We start from the raw sequence: 18,498 nt of genomic DNA on the forward strand, positions 1-18,498 counted from the left end.
GAAAAGTCTCATGGAGCAGGATATCCTAGAACAGACCACCCCAGCCTGTTCTCCCCCCCTTGCATTGCAGCCCTCGGAGGATGTTCTTTGACGGGAAGTTCCCCTTCACCCAGGGAAGGGAGCATATTTTGCCTTCTGCAGTCTACCTATGATCTGGATTCATGTCCCACACCCAGCCAGAGAATCCCTGATGCGACAGCTCAGGGAAATCAAACGAAGTGCCAATCCTATTTCATTTTTCAGTAAAAGTAACCCCCATATGGGAGAAAACACAGTTTCCCCAGACATCTGCCACACATTCCAGAAAAATGCATTACAGGCATGCCACTAAGTGTGAAATAGATTTTTAAAAGTTAAAAAGCTATTGGATATTTAAAGGATGTGTGACATATCACAATATGCTGGAAATGCATTTTAAAGAAATAACAGCACCTCAAAGATACTGTGGAGGGATGCAATTAATTCTGTGCTTTGAAAAAAAATCCCGGGTTATGGAGGAAGGTTTTTTTAAAGTACCTACTTTAATAGCTAATTATTGTGTTGTAGGGGGAAACTTGAGGCTTCAATGAGAGCTGAACTACATGATAGAAGGCTGTATGCAGCTACACTGATAACACTAATTTTAATTAATCCTACCCCAAACTCTTCGCCCTTCCAACACGCAGTCTCATTTGCTTAGCGCATCATCTGACTAGCAGCTTGAGCTGAAACTTCTGTAGCAGGTATGAATACTTTTTTTTTTGGTGGAAAACTAAGTTGAATTTCAACAGTTGCAACAAAAAAAAAAAAAAGTTATTTTGTCCGTGCAGAAGCATTTGAGAGGTTTTTTTGACTAGTACTTGTTGCTGGATGCTCTGAAACATTGCTTTCACACTGGGCAGCACACTAGCCTCTGAGACCTCTTTTGCTCATCCTGTAACAACCCATCCAAACGGAGATAAATTAGCAGCTGCCACGGGCAAAAAAATATCATGCTTTGAATATGCTCAGGAAAGACTGTTTTGATATGACTCAATCCAAGAAATTAAGACAGAATTTAGTAAATTAAGACAGACTTTAGTAAAGCCTTTGATACTGTTTCCCCCAGCATTCTCCTGGAGAAACTGGCTGCTCATGGCTTAGACAGGCATATGCTTCACTGGCTAAAAAACTGGCTGGATGGCTGGGCCCAAAGAGTTGTGGTGAATGAAGTTAAATCCAGTTGGTGGCCTGTCACAAGAGGTGTTACCCAGGGCTCAGCATTAGGGCCAGTTCCATTTAATATCTTTATCAATGATCTGGACAAGGGGATCTCACCCTCAGTGTGTTTGCAGACAACACCAAGTTGGGCGGGAGTGTTGATCTGCTCGAGGCAAGGAAGGCTCTGCAGAGGGACCTGGACAGGCTGGATCGACAGGCCAAGGCCAATTGTATGAGGCTGAACAAGGCCAAGTGCCAGGTCCTGCACTTGGGTCACAACAACCCCATGCAACACTACAGGCTTGGGGAAGAGTGGCTGGAAAGCTGCCCAGCAGAAAAGGACCTGGGGTGTTGGTCGACAGCCGCCTGAATATGAGCCAGCAGTGTGCCCAGGTGGCCAAGAAGGCAAATAGCATCCTGGCTTGTATCAAAAATCATGTGTCCAGCAGGCCTAGGGAAGTGATTGTCCCCCTGTACTCAGCACTGGTGAGGCCGCACCTCGAATACTGTGTTCAGTTTTGGGCCCCTCACTACAGGGGAGACATTGAGGTGCTGGAGAGTGTCCAGAGAAGGGCAACGAAGCTGGTGAAGGGTCTGGAGCACAAGTCTTAGGAGAAGCAGCTGAGGGAGCTGGGGTTGTTTAGCCTGGAGAAAAGGAGGCTCAGAGGAGGCCTTATTGCTCTCTACAACTACCCGAAAAGAGGTTGTAGACAGGTGGGGGTCGGTCTCTTCTCCCAAGTAACAAGCCATAGGACAAGAGGAAATGGCCTCAACTTGCACCAGGGGAGGTTTAGATTGGATATTAGGAAAAATGTCTTCACTGAAAGGGTTGTCAAGCATTGGAACAGGCTGCCCAGTGAAGTGGTTGAGTCACCATCCCTGGAGGTATTTAGAAGACATGTAGATGTGGTGCTTAGGGACATGGTTTAATGGTGGACTTGGCAGTGCTAGGTTAACAGTTGGACTCGATGATCTTAAAGGTCTGTTCCAACCTGTACGATTCTGTGATAGAATTAGGAATGAATATGGAACCTCAGTTTCTCCCTCTCCACGCTGCCTTTACAACAGAATCTTTCACTGCATACTTATCCTTTTTTTTCTCCTTATACTTGGACAAGATGGCATTCAGTGAAGACAGTGGTGTGACACCTATTTAGCCAATGGGTCTTTCAGAAGTTTGCTGACAGCAGGGAAAAAGAAATAAGCAGCACTGCAGCATGCCGGCTTTGGGGCAGGGAGATCACTTTGCCATACCAACCCTACATGTGATGCTCTCATCCCACGCCTTCTCACTGCAGCCTGAGCCCTCCAGCCCTGCCAGCCGGCCTCCACTTGGGCTCACTGTCCCAGCCTTTGCCTTCTCAGCCAGCTTCTTCCCATCCAGATCGTCACCTCCCCCACCCTGGTTACCCACTCCTCCATTAGCCTTGCACAGCCACCCCATTCCCTCTCCAGGATGCTCACTTATGCCATCACTCCCCAGTCCCTCCCCTCTGGTGAGATATCTGGTGGATAAGCCTTCCACCTCAGCTCCCTGCTGGTTGCCTGACCCTCTGGACTTATTTTCCTCCTGGGTTTCTCAGTCCCCCATTCCAATATGGAATACTGGAATGTAAATAGAAACTAGGAGGTTGTAGCATGGGACGAACAAAATGCTACAAGGAAACAGTCAGAAGACTGCTGCCTCCAAAGGCTTTTCCTGTATAAAACAAGTGGGCTACTATCTAAGGCCCCCTCCAGTCACTAAAATCCCATTTCCAAAGACGGATCCAGATAGGAAGACAAGAGCAGTTGCCAGCACAGAGGCTGCTAAACAGTGGGTCAACAAGTATGGAGAAGAGAAGAGCGAACTCCAAAGCAGGGAAGGATCCTACTCCATCAAGGAAATTAATCAGAAAGGAGCCACAGGGAAAGAAAAAGGCAAGCAAAAAAAATTGCCTTGAGGAAAAAGAATAACATCCTTCATTAAGAAATATCACAATTGGCCAGCGGCACTGAACATCAGGTGGTACCACAAAAGCAATATATTATTACTGTTGCACTTTGATGAGCGTGTCTTTTTTAATATAATTCACTTATGACACAAACACTTTCAAGGCCTTGCCTGAATCTCATATGGACAAAGCAGAGCCTGTCAGATTCACCCATAAAACCAGGAGACTTACTCAAAGCAAAAATTACATCATGAGTTGGTAAATATGTGAACAAAACCAATGACGTAAAAATTGTAATACATCACAAAGCATACTTTTCTCAAATATGTTTTAGCTTAAATATTCATAACAATGCTTGTTAACAATGCCTGCTAGCTGGCTGGTAAATAAAAGCTAGCTGGCTGTAGTACATTTTGTAGAAAATAAGGACATTGTATTCATAGGGGGACTTATTGCCACACTAGAGTCCCGAGTTCTTGGCTAAGAAGCAAGATGCAGGATACAGGTAAATGTAGGAAGCATCCTTTTGGGGTGTGTGAATGATGGGGCAAGGCAGATTTGCCACGTACACCTTCATGGTGTTTTAGTGTGCTCCCAAATAATAAGCAGGGCTTGGAAGGCAAGCAGATATTTTGGATCTCTGACTTGAGAGACTATCAACCTCTGCATGGAAGAAAATATTTCTCCACCCTCAGATATTGAGCTCCTGCCTCTTCCATGCCATGAAACAGAACAGCTGCTGTTTGCTACAAAGTGCCTGTTTCAATAGTGAGGTTAATATTTTACCATGTGTTTTCTTTCCATTCCTTCCCTTCTTGCCTGCTGAGGCAAATGTCATAGCTAGCATTACAAGCACTGGATTCAGCAGCTTTCTCCTCGATGAATTTGTACTGATGTTAGCCCTTTTCATCCATGACTCTAAAACTGAAATCCCACAAGAGATACATTTGGTTCACTCTGCCTCTCAAGACATCCAGTTACTTCAAGCTACAAGCAACCTGAAAGCCCTTGTGGTATTCCAGCATTTATGCTACCCTGGGGAGGCAGTGACAAACAAAACTGAGTTATTAAAGTAAAGATGAAACAGCTCTCACAAAGATTTGGGGGTCGGGAACAAGGCTGAGACAGCATGGTTGGTTCAACTTTTGTAAGCAAACCCTTGAGCGCCTTGCCCAGCTTCCAGGCTGGGGCACAGGGCCAGGAGACCACAGCTACACAGCTCCCAGCCAGCATGCTGAGCTCAAATCTGTCTGCATCTGCCTACAGGAGCCAGCCCTGGTGAGCAGGGATTAGCAGGGAGCTGGCTACCCTCCCAGAGAGAACCAGGGCCAGCTGCTCCAGCAGCAAATCCCACCTGAGCTGGTTCAGGAGATGCCCACCTGCAAGCACCCTGCCCCACAGAGCAGGGCCTTGTCCCTGCTCCCAGGGTGGGTGCACCCCTTGTACCCCACCATCCATTGCAGTCCTACTGCAATCAGCACAGCACTCCTGCACGCTGACAGCTCCATACAGGGATGTCAGGGATGCCACTTGCACGTTGGAGGGCACAGGGAGATAGGTGCTGACCTAGGCAGGGAATAATGCTCTAGATGGAGATGGAAGCACCCTGTGAAGATAAGGAGGGTGAAGAGGCAACAATCCCACCCCACCACAGCACAGCCACCAAACTTGGGTCACCACTTCAGATATCACCACCCTTCCATCCGTCCAGCCTGGCCTCTCACCAAGATCACCTAATTTCCCATTGCCCCTACTCCTCACCTTGATTCCTCACTCTGTCCCCCCACAGCCCTATACTGTCCCTCCACTGTAGGTACTCACAGATAGAGGAAACCCACTCTTTTTACAGGTAAGCTCTACACATCTCTGCAGAGCCCTGGCCTTTTCCCTGCTTCTAACTGAGCCAATGAGTTATGCCCCCTGCTTAAATCCTACCTTCATACCTTCCCTTTAGCTCCTGACCATTCCCCCCCAGGAAGGCTGTTGTCCACAATACTGGCTAAGAAGTGCACTCTGCAGAAAGAGCCAATTCAAGGGCGGCAGCAATCAACAGAGACAGGCTGCTAGCAGCAAAACCTGGGAATGACAGCAAGACAAGAAAAAAAAAAAGGAGAGGGAAAAATGACAGACTGCCACAGATGGAGAAAGGAGAGGGGAGAGACAGGGTGGCTAGTCACAGGAGGGGCTGCTGTAGGAGTTGCGGGGACTCGGCGGCTCCGAGTCACACTCGAGGAGGAGGAGCGACGGCAGCTTTTATAGACTCTAGCACGGTAGGCGATGATGAGGGGAGACCAGGGGAGAGAAAACTAAAGGAAAAAGGATAAGCAAAGAGAGTGGTTTTGTATCATTAGCGAGGACAGATTTCTCTTTCCTCCTGGATGAGTTGCAGTTTGTAAGTGTAAATGGCACCACTGTCTCAAGGGACAGATGGTCACCCACATCACAGCTCTGCACATCCCCTGTCCTGCCCAAGGGAGCCACTCCCCTCCCCTGCACTGATGCAACAGGCAGGGAGAAAGCTGGAGAAAAAGGAAGCAGGGACAGGCATCCTTCAGGCAGGAAGGTCAGGCTAAGCTCTCCATCTCCATCCCCACCAGCTGACCTTGCAGTCAGGGTTGGGCAGGTGAAAGCTGTTACAACCACAGCACTGCACTCAAACTCCAGCCCCCAGACCAGTCAACCCATCCAAACACCTATGCAGGCCTTCCAGCAGTAGTGTTACACCACCATCACACCACCTCCTTACTCACTTCACCGGTCCTTGATGGCAGTCAATAAAGATCAAGCACTCATGCTGATTTTCTCAGATCTATTGGTTGCCTTTGATACCATTGATTACAAGGATTTGTTGAGATGCCTGCCAAGCTCAGCAGGGATTTGCAGCATGGTGCTGGAGTAGCTGTTCCCCACCTAGATAACCTCCACTTATCACTCCCCATCAGTTTCTGTCTTACATCTTCATAATCACACTTCATCTCTTCTTTTACAAGTCCAGCTACGTTCTTATCTGCCTTCCTTGCTCATCTCAGCCCTGCCATCTCAGCCTCCTTCCCTAGCTGCTGGTCACAACTCTGCTGTTCTCTCCAGCCAGAATAAAAAACATCCCCCTTGGCTAGCCTGTCCCCGCCTCCAAAGCTTTGCCTGAAATGATCCCTGCTGGTTTCAGCAGCAGAGCCCAGAGCACCCCTCCAGGCAGGGGAGGCAGGTAGGGCAGTGGAGCTAGCAGCTGACTAGCAGCTAGGAGCACAGCTGACATGAGGCAGCACAGTGCAAACCCATGGCCCAAGGAGCAGCAGCAACCGAGAGCAGGACAAGCCCAATCTGCCAACTAGATCTGTCCCTTTTAACAGCCTGGTGGCACTTCCCACCACTGCTCAGCCCTCCTCCCACTGCCCCAACCAGCAAGAGGGTGCAAACCCTGTTTCTGAGAAGCACACTTCAAACAGGACCTCCTTCGCCCCTGTCCCATGGCAGGCAGTGAAGCACAGGAGAGGCAGTGGCATGGAGATGTGACAGAGACTTGGGGAGGGGACTGGCCCAAGGTGTGCTGGGCCAACCAGAAGCAGTGGGCAAAGTGAGGGCAGGACAGAAGTGGGTGCAAGCTTGAGCCTGGTCCATCTTAGACCAGGCTGCAGCCTTCCTACACCTTCATCTTCCAAAGACAGCGTCTCTCCAGGACTATAAAGATCTTCCCAGCTTAGAGGCTGACAGCTTGGCAGACTCTTTGCTCCTGTTCTCTCCATAGGTCTGAAATGGGCCACGTTTTTCACACAGTCTTTCCTCTTAACCATCCTGGGACCAGCTGCAGGCCATTTGCTGCAGAAGAGCTGCAACTCTGTTAACCATTCCTCACCTGAAGCAGCTCCTGTCAAGTATTACACTCACAACACAGTAAATTCAGCTGGCTGCACACCCTTCCCCATGGTCTGGGGTGGGAAGAGTGTCAAGTCCTCAAATAGGCAGCTGGTCAATTTGTTAGTGGTTAATTGCATTATTTAATTCACATTGTTATGACAGAACATGCAATTAGAGGTCTGGTCAGAGTATTTTATAGGTCTTAAACTCAAAATGACTATTTTTATTGCCCTTCCTATTTCTCCAAGAGCCCCCTCCGGCTCCCTCACACGCCTTGTTCCAGTGTTCACAAAGGCTGAAAAAGGCAAACTGACCATTTTTCAGAGAGTAAATGGTTCTCATCTCCAAGGCAAAATATATTCCAGTGAATAAACACAATATGCTCCAGAAGGGTTTTTCAGCGTTTGTTTCTGTTCAGCAACACACTTTGCAGAGGGATGGGGAGGTCCCCCGAAGCAGGCACTGCTACCAACCCCACACTGGGCAGAACACATCATCCCTCTCCTCTGGCCTGACACTACCAGATACCCCCCAGACTGGCACGAACCACACTGTCTGCACTGGATAACACTGTACTATATGACAAGACAAGACCAATCTTCCCAACATAGCCTGAAGAGCAACGGTTGGTGCAAATAGGTCTGTTTTCACTAGGTATAGCAGAACAACACTGATTTACACTAGACAAGGATGTGACTTTCATCCTCTACTCTCTCCCATCTGCTTCCCCACACCTTCCACATTCATTGACCAGAAATCCAGGGAACATACTGAGATACTTCATAAAAAGCTGTTGCAGTAAGAGTCCTAGCCCCACTTTCCTGAAGCACCAGGGTATGGACGATTAGCAGGTCTTTTATTGCTTTTGGCATGTATTCGGGAAACAGGGCAGTACAACATTCACACAGAAAAAAAATACCCCTCTCCTAAACCACAGTCTCAATATTTTGCAGTTAGCCCTTCCTCCAACAGTAGGAAACTATCCTTCAGTAACAGGGAAAATGCTCAGAGCTTTGCATGAAGACAATAGGGATACACTAAGAATTTTTCAGCCTTATTTCTGAATTTGTTAGGCCCTATGAACATTAAAGCTTCAGAGAGTCAGAGCTCTGGTTTTGTTTGCGCTGGTGTCCTGCTTAATTTCCAAACCATGGTCTTTGACTTCCCACTATAAAAAACCTCCAGAGAACAAGCTAAAGGGATGGGAGGCAGTGAGATATCCTGTCTCAGCATTTGTGCTTAGCTATACAGGGCCAGCTTGCAAGCCAGCCAAATTTAGACCTCATCCCTTTACATCTGCCCACTTGCCTGGAATTGCGTACATCTTGCATACACACAACCCAGCCAGTTTCTTAGAGATCGCAAGCATGCAAATCCCCTTCAAACATATCCATCCCTTGTGTGCTACTAATGACAGTGCACAAGTTTAAATTCCATTTACACCACGTCTGACTGTGCAAATGATCCCTCTAAACTTCCCATCGTAAACTTGCACATCAAACAACCCACACTAATGACACTCCCTTGTCACTAGTTTTGCAGAGACAGCTTCCTTCCGAACTACTTGTGCAGGTCCTGAGCACTATCATGCTCCCCCTGCCACCTGCCTCTGCCTACCAAACACAACTGGGAAACAGGGTTTCTATCCCAGGAAAGAAGCTAGAATTTACAGAACTACTTTTTCCCTAATCCAGAGTCCAGGTGGATGATGTGCCTTTCCCTCCCCCCACAAAACTATGATTGCCTGATATTTCATTACGGAAGCACTAAAATGTTCAGACTGCACCATTTCCAAAACCAAACCTGCTCCCTGCATTCCCCTTTGCCTCTCTCCATAGCATCTGGGGAACCAAACAGCAAAGCAATCCTAAAGGCAGCCCAGGATGCTAGACAGCAATCCCTGCAGCCCACTATCCAGAAACTCCCTCTTTAGTAAAGAAAAAATAGGCACCTCCAGAGAGCGACTTTGCTCTCTGAAGGAAGGGGTTAAGTTAAGTGTGCCGAATTTCCTGCTACAGATGGCAGTCTGTTAAATATCTGTGGAAAGAACCTGGATGCCTGGTTTTCAGATAGGGAGAGTTAGATGGGGTGAAGCCCAGCCATCTTCCCAAGAGAAGAATTGACAGGGAAATTAAGGGTCAGTTCACAAGCATAGGAAATGACTGCTTTTAAAGCTCATATTGTTAACACAGAAGGGGAGGAGTGTAGTTGAGGATAGATTGGTCCTGGGGAGATGGCCATGTTGGCCCGGTGCATGCATTGCCTTCAAATATTAATCAAGTTTATGGACAATTGGCTTATTAAAAGTCCCCCTTATTTGCTAATAGCAAACTTCATTCCACCAGTACGGAGCTTGGCAGAGTGGCAGAAAACCCAGCAGCATCTAAAGCAGGCTTGCCCCCTTTTAAAGCTTGAAAAGCATTCGGCACATGCCCAGGGGAGCACCAATGCTACTGACACTGCATGTCCACTGGAGACCTCTGGATCAGCTCAGTTTCCCATGCAACAGAGGCAACTGTAAAGTTGATTTAGCACAGTGTGGAGCACAGAGAGGTTAAATAACCTCTTACAGAAAAAAAAGTCATCTTGCACTTGTCGGATCTTGGGTATACAGGTATATCTGTTGGCTGGAAGGAGGTCTACAGAGCTGTGTAATCAACGGAAACCAATCCATTCCTAAGGGCACAGCAGCAACATCTGCCTGATTACCTAGAATGATACAAAGCTATCACAAGTCCTCAAATAAGTGCCAGACTCTTCACCTGTCTTCTGAGCTAGAATTGCAAAGAGAGACAGGAGAGATCTGTCTTTAAAATGGAGAAGCAGGAATAACATATGCATTTTAGTGTTTTCCAGGTATGCACATAAAAGCTGATACTGCTGACTCCAAGAGCGGAAAGCCATGATCCCTAGGTCCTCAAGAATGATGAATGCTGCTTAAAATTCATAAGGCACTCGGTTTTTCATGTATTATTATACCTCCTGGTCACATTTCCAAGCTTTTCTCTACCTACTAGAGAGGCAGGAACCTTTCTTTTTTTATTTATATACACACACATATATAAATAAGTATACACATGTAAAAAGAAAAGTAAACCTCATCAGAGGATTACAGGAGCTCAGGCCTTAAGACAGACATCAACTATTACAAGACTTACAATAAATTTGCAGCTGGTATTTGCTTATTAATTAACTACATCCAGTTGTTATGAAGACTGCATCCAGGGTTTAACAGTACACAAGGCAACAGCTTAAGGCAGAAACAAGTACAACATACTACAGAATCCGCACATAAAATTTCACTCACAAAAACAAATTGCCCAAACTGGTATTTGACCAGGGTGTAGTATGTAACACACCTATTCACCCAAAGCTTATTAATGAGCAAAAGATTTGTTGGCCCCTTGGCCATGTGTGTCACCTGAAAAGCAGTGGGTTTTGGCAGCACATGGTCCCCATGCACCATGGCATTGCCTGCTCAACATCACCAAGAGAAGTACCAATTACCAATCCACATGCACATCATTTTCTTTGCTCCTCCAGCTTTTGATTCTCTACTCTGCTACCACAGGGCAGTGCCAGCGTGAAACACCACTATTGCCATCAACAACCATCCTATACTCAGTTAGCTCATACATAAATGATATCTGTGGCACCGGGCAGGGAGGAGGTGAGTAATAAATCTGTAGATTTTCCCAGTTGCCCATCAATATGCCCAAGCTGATACAGCTGCCAGTACAAGTTACAGGAAAGGTACCCCCAGAAGCATGGTAGGACTTTCAGGGACAGGTACGATGGCAAAGCCCCTACTTGGAGGATCTTTAAAGCCAGTGAGCTAAAAGGCAGCTCCTCAGTACACACAAACAGTCATACTAGCTTTGAGAAGCCACCCTGCTCTATACCCTATAAAACACAGCTCCTGGTACTAAAAATTAAGCGCGTATATAAGCTTTTGCACAACTGGGACCTGACTTGCTGCTCCTACACCACTGAAATAACTGGAAACGCAACACTTTACTGACTGAGAGCAAAACAGAAGCCCAAATGGCCAACAGACTTCACAAATGAGGGAAGGGGGCTGGTATACAACAAAAAGCAAGAAAATGATGGAGTGGTGAACTGCAGAGCCTATCTCATTACTGCTGCAGTTTTAGCATTGATTTTTTTTAATGGCACACTTCACTCTTGCTCTTGCTGTCATGTCAATAATATAGATACAACAGGAAAGGGAGGTTTGGGCCTCCTGGAAAGAGTTTCTTTTAAAGAAAGGCTCAAAGGACAAACGAAATCTATTGCATTTGACCCTAGGGATGGATAAAGCGTAGTGTCTTTATGGAACCCCAAGGAGTCAAACAGCGATGCAGACATCCAGGCATCTCTCTCATAATCTTCTCATAATTTGCAAAGTGCATCAGGATCCATTTGTAAGGCGCCATGTGGCATGCCTTTATTTAGTCCCAAACACTTTATAAATTCATAAGATGAATGCTACGCAGTTGTTTTGGAAATACGTTTTCACACTTTTCACCCTATTTCCCCTCTGAGCTCAACTTGAAACCCTATTTGACATGGAGTTTAGGTTTTCTAAAAGGAAAAAAATCTTACAGCCTCTCTCATAACCATATCTCAAATATTGACTGTGTTAACATTGTAGCTGCAATAGCCCCATGGTCTGCAACTCAGAGCAGCCAGGCTTCTGCCTGTTCATCAAAACAAAAATCGACCTAAACAAACTGTTTGGCAGGTTGCTCATGTGCTGCATCACACCGGACTCCTTGCCGACAGGCACACTTACTAGGAGCCAAGCCAGGCTCCAGGTGTGCATTGCATTGCATACCCAGCTAATTACACAGCAGTTACCTGTATCTAACAAGGTTAATCAGGATTAAAAAAAAAATCTGCTCACCAATAAACTAGGGCAGTTCAAGCATTCATTTGTACTGTATGTAAAGCCACCCCAGAAACGTGTAATCACCTAACCTCAAAACATCGGGCTCCTTTTCACCATACAGCACAATGGCAAAAAGCACAGTAAATACTCCCCTTGGGGACATAGACCACAAGTTTCACATGGAACATAGTCCCTATCTTAAAAGGGAGTTAAGGTTTACAATTTTTGCAATAACAGCATTACACATTTATACGCTAATATGCATCCAGAAGTGATTTTAAAGCAGGGATATAAGTGGTTCTTTTTCCTCTTACTGCACTGCAGCAAAGGAATATGGCAGTTGTTTAATAGCACATAACAAAATTGCAGGACTGCTCATGGAAGGAAAAATAATCTTCAGGGGAGGGGGATTTAAGTAGGTAGAATGCAATTACCTAAATTGAAATTTGGTGGTTAATGACCTTGCGCTCACAAAAATTGCTACATAGTCCTTAATGATCAGAGGTTCCATTTTAAGTCTCATTGACAGTACTTCCATAACAATGATCATGAAGCTCTGGCCTAGTAGAAAGTCAATGAGAAGATTAACAGGCTTTTAATTAATGCCCCATCTTTTTTGCTGAATCTTCAAGAAAGGCCAGGTGTTGCCCTGTGACAGTGACTCAGCCTGCCCCTGCTTGGCACAAGCGCACTGGAGACCCAATAGCCCAATATAACCGGGATGAAAAACTTCAGACAAGGAAAAAGCAGGCAAGCCTATAAATTCTTAGAGGACATAATATGACTTTCATAGAAGCATCCCTTACAAAGGGGCTCATTGCCAGCCAGGGATGAGACCACAGTGGGTGATATGCCACCAGGCCATGGAACTGCACCATTTCTATGGTGCTATCAAAAAGAAAAAAAAAATGTGATGCCACAAACCTGCAAGAAACCTTCAGGGTGCAGAAAAAATCCCCCATTTGGAAAAAATTATGGGAACTAATTACTGCATGATCCATTCAAAATGAGGACTACAAGGGTGGGGGGGAATCAAAGGAGGAGATTAATCCTCTCCACTCAGTCTCTGCTTTTCAAGTAATCTCCTAACTTCACACAGCTGAGCTGAAATCACAGGTCTGAAACAACCCTTTCAAAAGGTTTTCAGCAGCCCCACTGTTGCCCTTCACCCCATGTCACATGTAGCCAGGTGTAATGTCATCAACAGGTGATTGCACAAGGCTTTTTCCTTCCTTCTATAGCTTCTACTACGAAGAAGTCCTTTTCAGAGTCAAATACCGCACGTCTGAGGGTTAAAACAAAAGTAACATTTGAACACTAAGATGGGCATATAGTGCCAAACTCCTTGAATAACACAGATCCAACACCTTAAAACAGGCTCCTTGCTATGTACCAAACTGGAAGGACTGTTTTGACTGACTTTTTAGCCAGAAATAGGAACAGGCACTTCTGTTCTTCCCCCACAACTTCCTTCCCCCATTGAAGAGCAAATCTTCATCCCAAACCCAGGTTATTACTCTTCTCTCATTTTCTAAATCCAGCCTTTGCATTGAGACACAAATTTTTCATGCTTCACTCTGCAGCCACCACATGCTGGGACAAGATTACCAGGACATAACTAGGGCAGACACACAGTGATTGAAAAGCAATGCATAATTCAATACCAAGTTTTAAAGTTTTAAGGAGCAGTCAGTAGAAAGGAAAGCAGAAAACCTAAACCTCCAACAAGTTCTCAGTCATAACCTGTGCTTGAGACTGCAACACCTTTTTAAGAGCTTCTGAACTTTAAGACAAGAACTCAGACCTGAAACCTAAACTTTTTCCTACATTTTAAATTGAAACAAATCTCCAGATTCATCAGTCATCTAAGGTCATCTGTTATTACTGACAGCACCTCAAGACTTCACCCGGGGTTTGGCTCTTGAAGCTGAAAAGGCTCTTAGAAACATTTTGCAAGCCTCTGCTGTGTACCCAGACACTCACATTTAATCCAGAGTCCAATGCATCGAAACCATAACAAGCATCCTTATAGATAATACCCACCAAACTAGGAACTAAGAAACTTCCAGGGAGAAAATGCCATCACTTGAGATTTCTGAGCAGAAAAATGTTCAAGTAAAACTTTAGACCAACTTCTCTGATGATTCGTCATCTCATCTACTTCCTCCCCATCTTGAAGGGTCCTACAGTCCAAAAAGCAGCAAGTGCCTGCCACCTGTTTTTTGTATTGCATCAGGCTCAAGAGCCACAGAGCCCTTTGCTTCCTAGCAGCCTCAGTGCTAATGAGTTATGCAGGTGGTCATCATTTGCACTGGTGTGTTGCAGGGGCCTCCTTGCAATCTAGGCACTGAGTGCGAACGGTGACACACATGTGTGATTGCTGCCCTCCCGTGCAAAGGAGGGATGTGCTCCCATCCCAGAGGTCTCCCCCAGTGTGTATGAGGCTCAGCATCAAACTCTGAACAGGTTTTCCCATCCATTCCTGCATAGGCATCATGGCAAGACATCGGCAGGGCAGTGACCTGTGCCTGCTGGAAAGCCAAGGGGTCACCTAGGTATCCTTGCAGTCAAGGTCCAGGAGTGGCGGTTCCCTCACCAAGGGCAAGATGAACTCCCACGAAAGCCTGTACACTCAGAGGGAGGAGACACCTCTGCCATTCGTGGCAGCCTGCCGACAAGCTCTCCCACTTTGTCCCAGGGCAGAGGCGAAAAGGGAGCCAGGAAGGGGAAGAATAGCCCTTTCTAAAATACCTCTCCTCACCCCTCCCCTCTCCCCTGACCCAGCTCCCTGTGACAGAGAGCAGCTCTCTCTGAAGTCCCCGCTTTCATGATCAGCTTCTTTTGATCACACACTGAACCAGCTGAGGTTCTGTTTAAACACAAGCAAGGAACAAAGCAGTTTGTTAAATATGTAGCAAACTTCATTCCTTACCTGCCAGGTGCCCCGGGAGGGCAGGGAGAGGGGAGGGATGGGAGCAAGAGTTGGGGAGGGAGAAGGGGCAGCTCGGAAAGGATATGGGTTGCACACCATTTTGATGCACCAGTTCCGCGGGCTGGTGGTCTGCTTCAAGCAGAAGAAGACAACCGGGGCCAAGTCGGGGTAGGGGACATCGGGGTCCGGTGGGGAGGTGACTTCCTCGTCCTCACCCAGCTCCGGGGAGGATGGCGGCTGCTCCGGCAGCATTTGCTGCTCCAAGACCCCCAGATCCACGGGCTCCAGAGGGCAGACGGCAGAGGCGTGAGGGGGCTGTGGGCCCACAGGCCAGGTGGAGGGAGGCTGGGGGATGTACTCTGCCATGCCAGCCACAAGCGAGAACCCCTGGAGAGGAGGGGAGAAAGAGAAATGAAACCCATGTGAGGAATCAGCAGCAAGAGCACAGCACACCCATGCTCTCCCAGTGAGTTCGGAGCAGGGGAGAGCCACAGGACTGACGGTTCTGACAATGATAAACCGTGGTCGCACTTTGTGCTGAAGCAATTTTAAGCAAAACTCTCTGGTTTAGCCCCAGCAGTGCAGCATGGCTGTTTTTCTATGCCAGCAGTGGGAGCAGGACAGCTTCTGCCAATATTTCTCTTTTCTGCCAGTCCCGTTCTCCACCAAGACTCTTCTGGCTAGTCCTCTCCATCACTAACTATTTAAATAATCCCTGTAGCCCCTGAGATACCCTGATGCGGTGCTGCACCATCTCAGGTGATGGTGCCAACTCTTCTGGAGCCAGCCTGAGCACCTTAATGGAGCACTGTGCTTTGGAGCGGTGTGGACCCATCCTGACACAACACAGCCACCCTGCCCTCGCAGTCCCTCACGCGGTCCTGCCAACCCCAGGTCCAGCTCTGCTGCCCCAGGCATGCCCTCTCCCACCTAGGGACACGCTGGGCTGGCCTTGTACCATGCTGCTCATTGGGAAGGCTCCTTCAGACTGACACTGGCAAGTGCATGTCAAACCCATACAGAACAATCACTCATTCAAACAGGGAGCTGTAATGCAAACTAGAAGTGGGTTTAAATATTAAGTACCCTTTACTGGAGCTTGTGGTGCTCTCTTTTGCCAGGGCAGTGGAAGCACCATGAAGACAGGTTGCAAGTTATTCAATTAAGCAGAATGGGCAGAGAGTGCAGGTGGACATAGGAAGAGCAGAACAGGTCTTATGCTCGGTGGCACTCAAGTACTGCAGAGTACCATGCTTTTGCTAAAGAACATCACTTTGCTGGCTGGGTGCACTTAACAGCGGCCTTGTTCTGGGAGAATGCAAAGCCAAATGTTGTCCATTAAATAGCACAGTGGAAGTGGCTTGTCAAAGTGAGAGGAATGAAATAAACTCCAAGATCTGGCTTTGAAGGGGTGTTACAGCGATGCTCTTAGGAAAGAGAGCATGCCCAAGGACTGCCTGATGGTGGCCTGATGGGTGCTTTCTTCCTTTCACCCTGTGGGCATGCTCAAGCGTTTGGAGTGCCCGTGCTACCAGTATGAGTTTAAAAGCAACACAAGAGCCCTCAGATACACCGCAATACAAACAGGGCCGATCAGCAGCAGGAAAGGTTGTGTCTGTCACCAAGATCCATGGCACAGACCTTGTCTCCTCATGTCCTGGCTGTAGGTTATCCTCCCAGGCACTCGGCTCAGGCCCCTTCACTTTAGGAGCATGCAGCCCATGTGCATCTCTGCTGATGCTGCTCTGTCTTGGCATGCTGCACCCTTGACGCTTCAGCCTGAGACCCCTTTGATGCCCACACTGCTGGACCCATGATCTCCAGTGCTCTACTCAGCACTCATCCGCCAGGTCCAGCCAACCTTTCCACCTTGGGCTGCAGTCACCCATTATCCCTAGTTAATCCCCTGCAAGCTCTGCATATCCACCCTGTTCTCTCAGCCCCCTGCTTCCAACAGGCACTTTGATCCAAAGCTTTGCTTGTTCTTCGAGGCTTGGTATTTGTTAGAACAAAGAGCAGCAAGTGCAGAGGTTTAGAAAGCAGACATAGCGTCCCTTAGGGGATAGCACGGAGACTCTTTGAATTCATTACCCCAAAGGCCTGCAGCTATTGGAAAGAAACAGGTATTGTGGCTTTGGGCTGCTGTTTCTAATTTTTTAACCCCTGTGACAAAAGCGGCAGCATATCCTTCCCACCATCCAGCACCTCTGTTTTCACTTTTCACCAGGTTTTTAACTCTGAGCACCCATGCAACTCTTTGTACCACCTTTTCCGTTCCCTGTTCCCACCAGCTCCCCATTGCCTGCTCTGAGCTGGCTCCCTTGCAGGCTATTAACATGCGGTGACTGAGCCCAGCTTCTTTCCCATTAACAACACAGAGGAGAAAGGTTAGCACGGACAGCCAGGAGGAGTGACTTATTACGGTGCTCAGAGCATCCACACTGACGAGAGTATGACAATTCCAAACTGCGACGTAGAAAGCTTCATAATTAACAACACAACTGAGCAAAGGAACGGGAGAAACAACCTCATCAGCATTTCCCTGCTTTCCCTCCAAGCAAACGTTCAGGGCCTCTTCATCTCACTACTGCCAGATGCAGCTGGGACTTTGGGATGCAGCTCTGCCCATGTCAAACACACGTGCACAAATTGGGTAGTGGCTGCATCACGGGCAGTTTATTGCTCCAATTTGTGCAGCCCAGAGTGACTCATTAGAGGTCATACAGACACAAAACGAGGTGAATCCCTTTGGGAGTCCTGAAGCTAAATACAGTCCTTGAATGACAGCTGCCCCACTGAAGATGTGAGTACTACCCCTTTCCTTCCTGAGATTAAATCTTGCTCTGCCACCCAAACCAGCCCCAAGGCTGTGATCACGGCATATTTCCTACATTAAGCAGGATTAATATGCTGTCTCAAAAGAGGGAGAGGGGAAACCCAAGCAGTGGGGCACTTCCAAGTTCTTCAAGCAGAGTCAGTCCTCCTGTCTCAACTTCAAAGGGGAAGGGAGTGGTCTTCCTGCCAGAGACAGATCCAGGGTCCTCACCACTACCAGCTCAGATGTGGAGGTTGGAATCAGGTATTTCCACTATTTTGGCCAGGCTGCAACTCATGCAATGCTGATATTTTCTCTGGGATTGCAATCACTGGCCTTCCCATGCTGTAGCATTGCTGTGTAACTTGGTTGGAGTGAGCCTGCTACGATATTTCAACCCAGGAGAGGCCCTATTTAAATCAAAATGACCAAGAGGAATGAGTCTGGCACACGTATACATCTGCATACAGAGAAAAACATGCATCAACGGATAGGGTTCTTACCCAGATAAAAGACAGTCATAGTAAGACCAGACAGGATTATAAGGCTCCCTTCGGGATGCCTCTAACCTCCCCTTTGTGCAAGTGCTGCTTACTGCAACAAGGGCAATACAAGAGGACAATTAGATGGTTATGGAGTGGCAAGATGCATGTTCTTCCCACTCAACCTTTTGCTCAGGCAAACCTATCCCCAGCTGGTGGTGGCAGGCCAGACCAATCAGTGAAAATCAGATCCTCCCCCCCCCGACTTTTCTTTTCTGGCCAAATGCCTCCCAAATGCACAAAAACATTCCCCTGCAAAAGTCACATACCACTGAAGGAGCGATGCTACACCCGCTGCACTTCCCTCCCAGGGGAAGGGAAGGTATTTGTGGGCTGGCAGCCACTCCTGC

General features: G+C 47.4%; 1 protein-coding gene across 1 annotated transcript in view; it reads right to left on the reverse strand.

The window, feature by feature from the left end:
- The window catches only part of CACNA1I (calcium voltage-gated channel subunit alpha1 I), a 160,036-nt gene extending 144,864 nt beyond the window's left edge, over positions 1 to 15,172 (reverse strand). Inside the window, exon 1 of the mRNA XM_072846159.1 lies at positions 14,877 to 15,172. Within this exon, the coding sequence (XP_072702260.1) occupies positions 14,877 to 15,157 (281 nt within the window). The 5' untranslated portion in view covers positions 15,158 to 15,172. The remainder of the gene's footprint in view (positions 1 to 14,876) is intronic.
- Between the last annotated feature and the right edge of the window lie 3,326 nt (positions 15,173 to 18,498).

Source organism: Ciconia boyciana, chromosome 1, assembly GCF_034638445.1.
Source record: "Ciconia boyciana chromosome 1, ASM3463844v1, whole genome shotgun sequence".
NCBI lineage: Eukaryota > Metazoa > Chordata > Aves > Ciconiiformes > Ciconiidae > Ciconia > Ciconia boyciana.